General features: G+C 52.7%; 1 protein-coding gene across 1 annotated transcript in view; it reads right to left on the reverse strand.

Moving 5' to 3' along the window:
- Positions 1 to 14,116, reverse strand: part of IQGAP3 (IQ motif containing GTPase activating protein 3) — a 41,744-nt gene that overhangs the window by 10,314 nt on the left and 17,314 nt on the right. Inside the window, exons 14-26 of the mRNA XM_049782194.1 lie at positions 12,728 to 12,840; positions 12,472 to 12,635; positions 11,415 to 11,505; positions 10,437 to 10,604; positions 10,216 to 10,355; positions 9,941 to 10,111; positions 6,244 to 6,327; positions 6,068 to 6,139; positions 5,907 to 5,976; positions 2,965 to 3,173; positions 2,289 to 2,441; positions 1,865 to 2,028; positions 609 to 833 (exon numbers count right to left, since the gene is read on the reverse strand). Of these exons, the coding sequence (XP_049638151.1) occupies positions 609 to 833; positions 1,865 to 2,028; positions 2,289 to 2,441; positions 2,965 to 3,173; positions 5,907 to 5,976; positions 6,068 to 6,139; positions 6,244 to 6,327; positions 9,941 to 10,111; positions 10,216 to 10,355; positions 10,437 to 10,604; positions 11,415 to 11,505; positions 12,472 to 12,635; positions 12,728 to 12,840 (1,824 nt within the window). The remainder of the gene's footprint in view (positions 1 to 608; positions 834 to 1,864; positions 2,029 to 2,288; positions 2,442 to 2,964; positions 3,174 to 5,906; positions 5,977 to 6,067; positions 6,140 to 6,243; positions 6,328 to 9,940; positions 10,112 to 10,215; positions 10,356 to 10,436; positions 10,605 to 11,414; positions 11,506 to 12,471; positions 12,636 to 12,727; positions 12,841 to 14,116) is intronic.

A 14,116-nucleotide genomic window follows, 5' to 3' on the forward strand; every position in this document is an offset into this window, starting at 1 on the left:
TTTTTAGGTTTTCGGGTCACACCGGCAGCACTCAGGGGTTAGTCCTGGCTCTACGCTCAGAAATTGCCCTGGCAGGCACAGCGGACCATATAGGATATCGGGATTCGAACCACTGTCCTTCTGCATGAAAGGCAAACACCTTACCTCCATGCTATCTCTCCGGCCCCCTCTGCCTATGTTTTTAATAGAATGAGAGCAAAGCCGTTTCATTTAGGAAATCAGAGAAGGAGGCAGGGGACGAGAGAAGGACCCCATAAAGCAAAGAAAACCCTGATGCTGAGACAGGCTGCAGGCAAGTTCAAGACAGAGTGTGCCCCACATAGGCCCCAAAGGCAGTTGGGGTACTGGGGGGTTGTTCCCATCATTTCCTCAGGGGAGCCCCACTAGAAGATGCCCATAGTCCAGCTCAAAGAACCTAGGCCCCTTCTATCCACAGGATGAAGATTCCTCTACACTCCACACCAATGTCCAGGCCACTCACTGCCAGCAGAACAGAGACGTCAATCGCCAGCACTGACACAGCTGGCACACCCAGCTGCCCAGTGAGGCCTTGTGGCAAAACCCTCAGAGAGAACTCTGCCCGCTCCCATGGCCATAAGGCAGCCCACCTGCGCTGGCCTGTCTTGGCCTCCATTTGGTTGATCCAGCTCTTGTAGAGATGGACAGGGTCCGTGTGGATGTTGAGCAGCTTGTCCTCCAGCATGTCCTGAATGACCTTACCCAGGATCTCACGAAGGGCGCTCAGTCCCCGCCCATTCCGGTAGAACCTCACCACTAGCCTCACCACAGTAGGGTTGCCGGTTATCATGTCCTGGGGCTGCTCCACCTTTGACCTGCAATGCAAGGGGTCCCTGAGGACTCTTCTTTTGTGACATTTGGGTTCTTCAAAGCCTACTTTCTCTGGGGGTTTCTTGTATGTGGTGGTGCGCAGAGAGCCTTGCATGGCCATGGATGAAACTCAGAGCCTAGCATAAGTTAGGAAGGCCCTTCAGCCAGGGTTCTGATGGCCCTATCAGAAACATGTTTGAGGACTAGAGACAGTATAGTGAGTAGGGTATTTGCCTTGCATGTGACTGACCTAGGTTCAATTTCTTGCACCCCAGAAAGCCTTCAGAGCCAGTCAGGAGTAATTCCTGAGAACAAAGCCAGGAGTAAGCCACTGCCAGGTGTGGCCCCCAAAAAACAAAAAAATAAATGAAAGGCTTTCCCTTCTTTCTACCTCCTCCAACTGCTGCTTAAAAAAAAAAAAAAAAAAAAAAGAGAGAGAGACCAGAGAGATAGTACAGTGGATAAGGCATTTGCCTTGCACAGGGCTGATCTGGGTTTGCTCCCCAGCATCTCATTAGGTCCTTCAAGCCCACCAGGAGTGATTCTTGAGTGCAGAGGCAGGAGTAAGCCCTGGGCACTGCTGAGTGTACTCCCCAAAACAAACAAACAAACATAAAACTAAAAAACTGGAGAAAAAAAATAAAAAGAAACGCGCTCAGGGGTCGGAGAGATAGTCGAGTGGGAAGAGACCTTGGACATATACAACTAACCTGTATTCAATCGCCAATGGTCCCCCAAACACTGCAAGGAGTGATCCCTGAGTACACAGCCAAGAGTAAACCCTGAGCATTGCAGATTGTGCCCCCCCCAAAAAATAACAAAAACAAAAAAATAACAAAAACAAAGAAATTCATTAACTTCTCTCCCAGCCTCTATACTAACACTCCAGCTGTGTTCCACAGTGTAGTATCAGGAAACGTCATTAGAGAAAAGTTTCTCTGATCCTGTTTGTATCCTCCAATCTCAATAAACAGTAAAGGAGCTGGTGCTGGTTTCTCATACCCCATAAAACCCCCATTCTGTGTGGCCAACCCACTTGATCTCCTCCTGGAGGGCCGTCTTGAACAGCTGGAGCAGGAGATAGGCCTCACGACGGTTGGAGGCGTAGTTGTACAGGCTGAAGATCACCGACTCCATGAACTTGGTAGTTTTGTTCTGTGGCATCTGGAAGATGAGCCTGGCCAGGTAGATAGGCTGCGTCTGCAAACAGTGGAGGGGGCAGAAATGCAGGTGTGTGTGCTGGGAGGGCTCAGGAGCAGGTCAAGAGAGACCATGGGTGGGGACACAGATGGCAGAGACTGAGACTATCTGCCCACCCTCCCTGGGAGATCGGAAATGTCCCCCACAAATGGAGTCAACTCTTTTCTCTGGGGCAAGGTAGTGGGGCCACAGGGCAAGCAAAGGTGTCAGAGTCACAGCTGGCAAGTCCCTACCCAGCTTCTTTGCAGGCTCTGGCTCACCTGCAGCAGGTAGAAGAGGTGTTGATAAGCTTCTAGTTTCTGCCGCTTCTCCTTGCTCAGCGACTTCAATCCCTTCTGCTTATCCAGAACCATCATATCCGAGAGTTGCTCTTTGTTCTTCTTGGTTAGCTTCTTGCAATGAGAGACCACTTCCTATGGGGTGGGCAAGAGTGGACAGGCAGTTTGGGGTGGACAGCACCCAGAGGCAGCACACCTGCAAGCCAGAAAACTGTAGCTCAAGGTATTCAAGAGAAGGTATTTGGGGAAGAAGAACTCCACAGCTGTCTGAAACCCCACCTGGCACTCGGCTTCTCACAGGGCAAGTCCCCAGAAGGAACTGGGTCATTAGACTTCAGCTACTACTCCAAGGGTTCCTGCACCTCCTAACCCAACACTGCTGAGTTCCAGGTCATTAACAGATTGAGGAGCTGTGAGTCTCTTGGTATCAGATATAATATATAGGAGAGAGTTATTTTCTCCTCACACCTTTGCCTGTGAAGCTATAGTTTTGAAATTATTAGCCCCAAGATGTGGCTCAGTGGCAGAGCACATGCCTGCCGTTCTGAACCCTGGTTTTATGTCATGCCACTCCTTGGGGGCCCCACTGCACCAGATCAGGTGGGGAAGCCCTTTGCAAGGAAGCCCTTGAGGGGTATAAGTTGGGGGAGTCCCTCACCTGCAGTGTGATGCGGTTCTTGACCAGCAGGCCAATCTTGATGTCCATGAGGTTGAGGTCGTGCTCCAGCTGCTGGTTGGAGCGGATCTTCCTTACCACTTCCTCCTGGAGCCTCAGCAGCTCGGCCTCAGCCAGGAAGTCCTGCTGGCTTTGATTTAGAAGGTGGGCAAATCTCCGAACCACGCTGAGAGGAGGGTGGGGTGCACGCACTGGTGGAAAGAAAAGGTGCCACCCTGATCCCCATCCTCCACTGAGGGCCACAGATTCCTGTCTTTGCCACAGCACATCTAGAGGAATGGGGTAGCCTCCCCAACTCTTGGCCTCTATCTCCATGTGACTTAGCTGTCTTTCCATTGTTCTGAATTTGCAGAGACTGGCTGTTTCCAGTGGTGTCCACATCAGGCCTCAGATGGCCTCTCCCGGTCCCCTTCAGATGTTTCCCTTCATCTGTCTGCCTGTCTACTGTCCTTCATTGATACTTCACTCCCAGCAACCTGACTGGCCAGCCTGCATGACCTTGTCAGCATGTGCTGGGCGAAGAGGGTGAGGGGAAAGGAAAGTTTAAGAGGGTTTAGACTACACAGAGGTAGTAGCCAGGCACCATGTTCCCAGAGTCTCTTTAGAAATGGGAACTTAGGGCCCGGAGAGATAGCACAGCGGCGTTTGCCTTGCAAGCAGCCGATCCAGGACCAAAGGTGGTTGGTTCGAATCCCGGTGTCCCATATGGTCCCCCGTGCCTGCCAGGAGCTGTTTCTGAGCAGAGAGCCAGGAGTAACCCCTGAGCACTGCCAGGTGTGGCCCAAAAACCAAAAAAAAAAAAAGAAATGGGAACTTAGCAATAGCACAGTGGTAAGGTGTTGCCTTGTATGTGGCTGATCCAGGACAGACCTGGGTTTGATTCCCAGCACCTCATATGGTCCCCCGAGCTTGCCAGGAGCAATTTCTGAGTACACTGCCAGGAGTAACCCCTGAGCACCACAGAGTGTGGCACAATGCGCCACTCCCCCCCCCAAAAAAAGGAGAGAAATGGGAACTTAAACCAATGAGAGTCATTGCCTCAAGAGAGATAGATAGGGGCCGGGCGGTGGCGCTGGAGGTAAGGTGCCTGCCTTGCCTGCGCTAGCCTAGGACGGACCGAGGTTCGATCCCCCGGCGTCCCATATGGTCCCCCAAGAAGCCAGGAGCAACTTCTGAGCGCATAGCCAGGAGTAACCCCTGAGCGTCACAGGGTGTGGCCCAAAAAAAAACCAAAAAAAAAAAAAAAAAAAAGAGAGATAGATAGGGAGCTTACTGCTACTCGCAGCAGACCAGGGTTCAATCCCCTGCACCCTTTATGTCCCCCCCACAAGCACCACCAGGAGTGGTGAACTTGAGCACAGAAGCAGGAGCAAGCATGGAACATAGCTGAATATGAGCCCCAAAACAAACAAAAAGAAATACAGCATGAGCTCACTGGATCCTCAGAATACCCCCCACACTCACCTGTGGCATGTGTTCTATTTTGGGGGTCACACCAGGGTGTGCTGAGGGTCTACTCCTGGCAGACCCAGGGAGCCATACTGTGCTGCTGGGATCAGTCCCAGGTCAGCCATATTCCAGAGAAGTGCCCTTGCTGCTGTACTATCTTTCCAGCTGTACCATCTGCTCTTTTTAGTGGTTGATTTTTAGGGCTACACACACTCAGCGATTCTTTTTTTTTTTTTTTTTTTTTTTTTTAGTTTTTGGGCCACACCCGGCGGTGCTCAGGGGTTACTCCTGGCTGTCTGCTCAGAAATAGCTCCTGGCAGGCACGAGGGACCATATGGGACACCGGGATTTGAACCAACCACCTTTGGTCCTGGATCGGCTGCTTGCAAGGCAAACGCCGCTGTGCTATATCTCCGGGCCCCACTCAGCGATTCTTAGCAGGTGAAAATCATAGGGTGATGGGGATTGAACTGGGGGGGGGTTTACATGTGGAACATATGCTTCAGCTCTCAGCCATCTCCCTGGCCCTATAATCCAAAAATCTTACAAATGAGAATTCTGGGGCTGAATGGTTCATAAGGGACAGTACACAGTGTGACATAGGGACTGATGAATGTGGGGGACGGACAGAACTGAGGAAAACAATTTCTAGTAATATCACAATCTGGAGAAGAGTGGGATGGTTAGTGCAGTGACATGGGCACAACAGCCCCAGGAAAAAGAGAGAGCCAAGCTGGGTGCAGCTCAGCTTCTAGAGTATGTGTGTCAACACCCCACGCAGGTGTGGTGGTGAGGGGACGTGAGGAGCAAGAGAGGACTCCTGAAGTCAGAGTCCAATCTGAAGCCCAAAAAAGGAAGGTGGTCCTTGTATTCCGTGAATCCATAGACAAATTTGGACATTCATCTTCTTTCCACCAATCAGACAGACAGACCCTGGAGCCCCAAAGTCTTCTGAAGCCAGCCAAAGGCAGGGAATGAGTTTCCCAAAGTGCTTCCCCTCAGGTACCCCAGACTATAGAGAGGACCCCTAGCCTTGTCTAGGTCACTGAATAGGGGAAATGGAAGAGCAACAGGGCAGGGAGAGTCTAATGGTGGGAGGAGATAAGATGGGGTGAGGACAGACCCTCATTTTCAACAAGTCAAATTTGGCAAGGCAGGAACAGAAGTCAAGTGTGGAGAAAAGTTGCCTGGAGGAGCTTCCCTGTGACAAAGCTGCCAGGAGCTGACACCCTCACATAGATGATCTCCCTGCTGTAGCCCTAGAGGGAAGAGAAGGGCCAGCCCCCTTCTAAGCAGCTCAAGGTTGGGAACAGTAGCTGTGAGACAAAGGGCTCAAGAAAGACGGACAATTCCCATGCTGGATACGACTAATGTTGGCTTGTGGGCTTGCTGACCTTGGGACCTGATAGTGGCACCTGCCCAGCCAAAGGAGAAGCTGGGCCCCTGACTCACAATGCAGCGGGGAGCCATGTTACCTAATGCCTGGTAGTCACCACGGGCTCTCCTGGCTCGGAAAAAAGCCTGGATCTTGACCACAGCGCCAACCTGCCATAAACACCGGGATTGAGGGGTCAACACCTGCCCCTTCATGGGGCAGCAGAGGTGGAGGGTGGAGGGGAAGTAGGCCGACACTCACATTCTTCTGGAAGTAGCCCAGACGCTTCCGGTAACGCCTGCGAGTGGCCCACATGCGAGCCCAGGCCTGGATCTGCAGCAGAGACAGAGGGTTCATTGCTCCTGCGGCTCCAGGCCAGCTTAGCTAGCAGAGCATCCTTCCAAAGAACCAGAATATGCCCAGACCCAGGCCGCTACCTTAATCACCGCATCCACATTCGCCCTCAGGTACCGCAGCCTCTCCTGGTAAATCTTTCTCTCTCTGTAACCCCGCCAGTGAGCCTGAGGCAAGAGAGGGGGCAGAAAAGTTGGAGGGAAACCACATCCTGGGAAGGATGTGTAAAGAAGAGAGGGAAGGGCAGAGATGCAAGAGGAAACCAGCCCAGGACTAGAAGGACATTCAGCTGGATGGGGGAGAGCAAACAACAGCACAGAAGCCCACTGGGCCCTCAGCCATACTGGCTGGTCCTGGCACAATCCAAGGGCACTCAGATTTAACATAGGTGGACACCCAAGCTGACCAATGCCTCCTCACAAAGCTTAGCTGAGACCACATGGGATGCTGGGGATCGAACCCAGGTTGGCCACATGCAAGGCAAATTCCCTATCCGATGTGTTACTACTCCAGCCCCTGTTCCTGTCCCCTTGAGCCTCCTGTCAGGTCAGGTGTGTGGGACACTTCCTTCTCCTCAAGCCAGGTCCCCAGAAGTTCACATTCAGATGGCCCCACCTCCCACCGATCCCGACTACAGCAAATGTTTCAGTGTCTTTAAATGGATGCCTGGAACTGGTCACACCTGTCCTTGCTGTCCAGCCCCCTCGCCACCCATTGAAATCCTTCCTGGCTGCCACAGCCAAAATCAAACAGGTTCTGCGTTCATTTTCTGGGAAGGTCTACACTAGAACTACAACTCCTGCCTGCAGCACCCAACTCTACATTCTATATTCTTGTGGATGGGCACCTACTCCCCATTGTCTGATCAGGCCTCCACGGCCCTGGGTTACACTCGAGGCAGCTGGCCCCTGACTCAGCGTCCATAGTGTCAGTCATGGTGCTCAGAGCCCAGAGGTCAGGTCTCCATTTTCCACCCCTCTCTGGCTCTAGGTGGGCCTGACAAAGCTTCTCTGGACATGCTGCCCCTCTGCCTGTACCCTCTGTCCACACCCCAAGGTGTGACAGGGACCTCAAGGTCCCTACTGAGGCAGGACTCTGACCCGGTTCTCTGGTGATGAGGCCTCGGCACATTTAAGGACTCCATTTTGGGCTCATTTGCCCAAAGTTTCAGGACAAGCTCTGAGTCAGGAACTGTCTATGCCTCCCCAGGCCCAGGCCAGAGCCTGCATAGCTCCAACATTAGCAGCAAACATGCCTTTGTGGAACCGGAGAGATAGCATGGAGGTAGAGCATTTGTCTTGCATGCAGAAGGACAATGGTTCAAATCCTGGCAGCATCCCACAGGCTCCCCCACTTTAGCCTGCCAGGAGCAATTTCTGAGCATAGAGCCAGGAGTAACCCCTGAGCACTTCTGGGTGTGACCCAAAAACCAATAAAAACAAAAAACAAACAAAAATAAAAAGTGCCTTTGGCTCCATCCCTCTCCCACCATGGGTGAGGCCCTCCAGTCTGGCCAGAGACACTGCTGTGACTCAGACCATCCAGTGCTGACTGTTCAAGTTCTATATTGAGTTCTGGGACCAGTAGTCCACAGTGGTCAACTCAGAATGGCTGCCACCACCGTCACGAGCATTTTCTGAGCCAGTGCAACCTGGGGTCTCCCTACAGAGTCCTCCACCAGTGGCTCAGGTGAACACAACTGTGGGGATTGAGAAGACAGAAGTAGAGAGGCCTGAACACAGGGGGCCTCTCTCTTCCAGTGACCCAGAGGAGGACAGTCCAGACTCAAGTGTACTAGGCCTGACCAAGGCCATCTGCACACTTAGCCCATGTCTGTCCCTGAAATTCTCTGCTGTGCTGTGACCTGCTCTCACAACCTCATTATAGCCAGGGCCTGCACAAGAAACGTCTCACACTCATCTCCACTTTTCCAGGGCCAAGCTCATCCTTGGCAGACTCTGAGCATCCAGAAAGACTTATTTATTGACTTATTTTGGATTTTGGGCCACCTCAGCAATGCTCAGGACTTACTCCTGGCAGGGCTCAGAGGATCTTATAAAGTGTTGGGGATCAAACTGGAGTCAGATGCAAGCAAGTCAAACACCTTAATCCCTGTACTATCTCTGAGGCCCCCAGAAAGGCTTATTAAATGAGGTGTCTATATTAGGAAGGGAGAAATTCAGGCCACACCCGGCAGTGCTCAGGGGCTATTCCTGGCTCTTTGCTCAGGGATCACTCCTGGCAGGGCATGGGAGACAGGGATTGGCTGTATATAAGTTAAGTGCTTTTATCCCTGTAATACCTCCTGGCCCCAAGATCTATTTTCATTTATTGCTCAGGATTGAACCCAACGCCTCACACATGCCAGGCAAGCACAAAACCTCACTAATAACTATCTTGCACTGTGCCATCTCCCCACGGCAGCCAAAGCTGCTCCACTACCCCACTCCTGTGTGCAAAGCATGTCCATTGCAGGCATGCCAGTTGCAGAGCCACTCATAGCTTGCAAGAAGGAAAACAGAAAGTGCCAGTGGGAGAGGGAAAAAAGCACAAAGTCTAACCCAAAACAAAATCTGTGAGCCAGGGAATGAATATAGCCAGATAAGGTTCTGGTCTTGCACGAAGCAATCCAGATTCAATCTCTAGTACTGATAGGTTTCCCCAGGCCCCACCAGAGTGATCCCTCAGTACCACTAGGTGTGGCCCCCCAAAAATCATTTTGGGGCCAGAGTGATACTATAGCAGGTAGAGTGTTTGCCTTGCATGCAGTCAAACCAGGTTTGATCCTTGCCACCCCATATGATCCTCTGAGCACAGAACTAGGAGTGATCTGAGTACAGCTAGATATGGCCCCCAAACAAACAAACAAACAAACAAAATCAGTATTATGGGGTCAGAGTGATAGCACAATGGGTAGGACAATCCTTGCACATGGCCAACCCAGGCTGGATTCCCAGCATTCCTATGGTCCCCCAAGCATGCCAGGAGTGATTTCAGAGTGCAGAGCTAAGAGTCAACTCTGGGCACCACTGGACATGGTGACCAAACAAAAAACAAATTAAAAAAAAATCATGATTATTTCTTTCTCTCCATTCCATCTGTTGAGATGATGGAAGTCAAACACACTTGGTTGTAGTGCTCAGTGTCCACACATTCAGCTGTGGAACTTGCATGTGTGCTGGATGTCTGCACTTCTCTAGTTTGGTTTTATTTGGGGGTGAAGGTTGGGCCATATTCAGTGGCGCTCAGGGGTTACTCCTCCTGGCTCTGCGCTCAAAAATCATTCCTGGCAGGCTCAGGGGACCATATGGGATGCCAGGAATCAAATCTGGTTCTGTCCTGGGTCGGCCACGTGCAAGGCAAATGCCCTACTGCTGTGCTATCATCTCTAAGCCCCATCACTCCTCTAGTTTGGGATTCATGCACACCAGGCATGGGGTGAGATTCGTGGTCTCCCCTTTACAAGTGCCTTTGCCATGGGCCACACTCCTGTGCCATTCTAGAACTGATACTAGGCCGGGAGAAGCTATAAGTAGTGTCCATGTCCACTCTCTGAAGCTGGGAAGATCAATCACTCACTGAATTTAACTCACAGCAACTGGCAAACCATCAAGGCGGATGCCACTGGTTCCAGAAAAGAAAAGGGAGCCAGAGAGTCACATGTCAGGAGCAGCTGGGCGCAGAACCAGAGAGGCGGCCAGCCAGTCCAGAGAATCCATGGACAAGTCAGGGAGGAAACCCTAGCATGCAGAGGACACAGAGGGAGCTGTAGTCTGTCACCTGGATGGTGATGGCTGCAGGGAGGTGGGTCCTCAGGAAGTGGGAGCGCTCAGAGAACTTCTGCCGCACCAGGAAGCCACGGAGGCGAGCCTGGAGCCGGACAATGAAGCCCTCGCTGGCCTTCCAGAGCTGCCGCCGGTCATGGGCAGCTGTGACCTTGGTGACAGCTGCCTGTGGAGTAAAAGATAGGAGTCTGGGGACCCTGGTGGGTGGTATTCTCTCCCATAGCGTCTCCCCCTTCTATGACCTCCCTTCCTGGCAGGGCCTCCCCAAACCTGGATCTCCTCCCGAGTCAGGTGGGAAGTGTTGAGGCGGCAACCGGGTGGCCGTGCCCAGGTGCCCTGGAAGCTCTGCAGGTGGAGATAATAGGTGGTCCCATCCTGTAGGCTGTGTGCAACCCAAAGGGCAGCGTCCCCTAAACAGAAACAAAGTCTGCAGGAAAAGGCTCAGAGGCATGAAGAGTTTGGGCTAGGCAAGACCAGGCAGGGACTGTTACCTGAATGGTGCTTCTTTGCCATGGCACCTTCCAGGACTCGCTGATAGGCATGGGCACAGTCGGGGACCACCCCTTGCAGTGCCACAGCAGGGTTCCTCAGCACACGCTCAGTCTGGGCCGCCTTGCCCTCCTTGATGGCCTGGTTGATGGCAGCCAGCCCGAGAGCCACTAACAGAGAAGGCAGGAAAACACAGCAGTGAGTCCTTCCTGTATTTCCCATCAGTCCTTCCCAGACCCCACCAGTCCTTCTCGCACACTGTCGGTCTTTCCACATCTGGCTACTGATGAAGACCTATAGGAAAATGAAGTTTCAGAGGTGGGATTACGGGTGCTGTTGAAGCACCCACATTCCAGCTGCCCACAGAGCTGGACAGAGGAACCCTAGAGGGTCCCACAGAGGTTCCTGGTGCTGGAACTCCCAATAGCACTGACACTGAAGCTCTACTATCTGTTAGCACTCATGCTGCCAAAGCCAGTGCCTCATTCCCATACACTGGGCTTAAAGCTAGAGCTAGAGGCTGGGGCCCCAATATGACCCACAGAAAATAGGATGGGGGCCAGAACAATAGCATAGTGGGTAGTACAAATGTATGTTTTGCATATGGCTGACCCAGGTTCAATCCCCAGCATCCCATCTGGTCCTCTGAACCTGCCAGGAGTGATTTCTAAGTACAGAGCCAGCAGTAACCCACTGGGGGTGGCCCCAAAACAAAACAAACAAACAAACAAGAGGCTGGAGAGATAGTACAGTGGTAGAGAATTTGCCTTGCACGTGGTTGACCTGGGAAGAACCCAAGTTCGATTCCAGCATCCCATATCCCATATCCCATGTCCCAGAGCCTGCCCGCAGCGATTTCTGAGCACAGACTCAGGAATAACCCTTGAGCACCACTCAGAAAAATGCAGGATGAGCCTCATCAGCTAGAGTGACTGAAGAGCTCATGTCCCTCTCCCCTCTCTCCACCGCCTGTCCCTTACTTCTCTGAGTTACATCCGTGTCCTCATTGGCTCTTAGCACCTCCTGGCAGATCTCATTCAGCCACAGCACAGCCCCAGGGTCCTTGGTCACCTGGGCGGTGGTGAGAGAGACAAGGATGAGTGTCCCAGCTGGTCTCCCAGGAGCTATCCCTCTTCATCTCATTTTGGCCCTTGTAACCCAGTATCTGCCCTCGCTTCCACTCTGTAGTTCTTCCCTGCCCCTGGACCTCCACTGACTCCAAGGTAGGTCCATAGTGACCATCTTCCATTGCGGCCCAGGTCACGCCTTCTCAGACTGATCCCATCCTGGCCTAGGCCTTCTCCCTCAGCCCCCTACTAAACCCTCTTCCTCCAAGCCAGAATCTTTGGCTGCCATACCAACGGAAGGAACCTTCCCACCCCCAGCCCCAGATTCTACCTGATGCCCTCCCAACACTCCTCGTGAATCCTGAACTTTCAAACTGGCACATGAATATGCACTGCAGGATGGGCGGCTTCTAGAGCAGCAGCCCTGTGCAAATGGTGCAAATGGTGAAGCCACAGACCGTGGTTGTGCTACCTGAGACTGCAGGGTGCAGGCCTTGCATGTGTGAGGCTGTGGGTCTGATCCCCAGCACCCTAAATCAACATGGCTCAGCCCAGCACTCAGAGATGAGCTTTGTGTGATCAAAGAAAAGTGAGGAGAGGAGAGCAAGAACCATGAGACTCTGCAGAGCCCAGAACCCTCCTCTCCCTGATACTAGCTCACTGCCTAGTGACAGCAATGCCTCTGAGCAGAGCAGGCATGAGCCTTCTGCTGTGGGGGAGTCAGTATTCCAGGGGTGACAGCACTCAGATGTAAGACTCAGCCCTGGGGTTTCCACTGTCCTCACAAGCTCACTGTCTGTCTTCTGTGCTGGGACTTGGAAACTGGGGACTGGGTTGGGTATGGGTTCTGTCATCAGAGTATTGCCACCCTGACCCCAGAGATACTGCATCTCTCAGACTGGAACTCCCTCAAGAGTTAACTGGGCATGATACTGTCCACAAAGAACCCACCTGGATAGTTCCCACTCACCCGAGCCTTTTGCCTCTTGGCTGTGCAGAGACGGTGGTGGTACCGGGGTGCCACCGGAAGACTGAGCTGGTCCAGGCCGGCCGCAGGAAGCAACAGGGCGGAGAGGGTCTTGTCAGGATTGTCCTGCTCCAGGGCCTCATTGATGAGGCTGACCGCCAGGACCTCTAAGAAAGTAAGAGGGGGCCAGAGGGCCAGGAAGCACTACGCAGAGCAGCCCCAACCAGCCAACCAGCCCCAAGCCCACATTTCCACTCACGGTCAGTCTCCTCCTGCACACGGGCGTTGACCTGGCTCACGGCAGCCTGCAGATCATTCCAGCTCAGCATGGCCCTGCACTCCGCTCGCTGCTTCATCAGTGCAGCAAAGTAACTGGTAGGTGGAGAGGGTGGGAGTGAGGGGGGCAGCCCCGCAATGAGGGTCTCATCTCGCCACACTGTCTGTTCTCTCTCAACCACCCCTGCCATTTCCTCCCTACCAGCAACCCAGGCTCATCTTCAGCCTCTTGTTCTCTCTCCTGGGAGCCTTCCTGACTTGTAGGGTCTAAAATGGCACATCCTGGTGACTCCTGACCCTACCTGCAACACCATATCCTTCCTTTTCTTTTCTTTGTGGGTGTCATAGTCAGCAGTGTTCAGAAGACCCTCTGCAGTACCAGGGATCAAACCAGGATGGCCACTTTCTAGGTTATTGCTGGCAAGGCAAGGCAAGGCAAACACCCTACCGCAGTGCCACTGCTCTGGCTCCCATATCTTGTTTTCTCTTGTCACACCACACAGTAGTGCTCAGTGGTCCTGGCTCTGCACTCAGGAATTACTCCTGGCAGACTTAGGGGATCTTATGGAGTGCTAAGGATCAAATTCAGATCAAATGTGTACAAGGCAAGTGCTTTACCTGCTGTACTATCTCTCCAGCCCTCCTACTCCATTCTTGAAGAATATCCATTCTCACCTCTTGGACCCAAATTCTTACTGTCACATCAGCCCCCGCTCTCTCTCCCACCCACATCTGCTAAGTAAACAAATCCTATGAGTTCTGCTGCTAGAAAAAAGCCAGAAACTGATTCCCTTTCACCTCTTCCACAGCTGCCCTGGCCAAGCGTCTACCATCTCTCACCTACATTACTCCAGCAGACAGGTGACTGGGTCCCCTCTTCCCTGCCCTCCATCCCCAACCCTACAGTGGAATTCCAGGACACAAGCCTGAAGAATCCTGGACAAGTAGCTCTGATCATCCCTGTCCTTACTAAAAAGACTGCCGAGGCCAAGGCATCTTTCCTCCCTGAGATGTGGCCTCAGATTCTCCATACCCCCACCTCCATACCTCCTTCCTCACCTCACCCTGCTGCACTGCTGCCTAGGACGCATCCTCCTCACCCAGGCCCTAGATGGCCTCCTGACAATAACTCTGATCATTGATGTATCCCTCAGAATGACTAAGCAGCCACAACGTATGAAACAAAGGCGACCCTCACGCCCCCTGCTGTAGTTTTTCCCTCTCTCCTCTTCTCACCCTCTGTCTCCCCTCCACAGGACATGTAGAGCAAGGCTTAGTCTGGCACAGCACGCAAGTGCCTAACACCCAGCGCAGAGCACTGCCAACAGTACATCAATCCCCCAGATCTTCTGTATCCGGAATTGCTCTGGAC

Source organism: Suncus etruscus, chromosome 10, assembly GCF_024139225.1.
Source record: "Suncus etruscus isolate mSunEtr1 chromosome 10, mSunEtr1.pri.cur, whole genome shotgun sequence".
NCBI lineage: Eukaryota > Metazoa > Chordata > Mammalia > Eulipotyphla > Soricidae > Suncus > Suncus etruscus.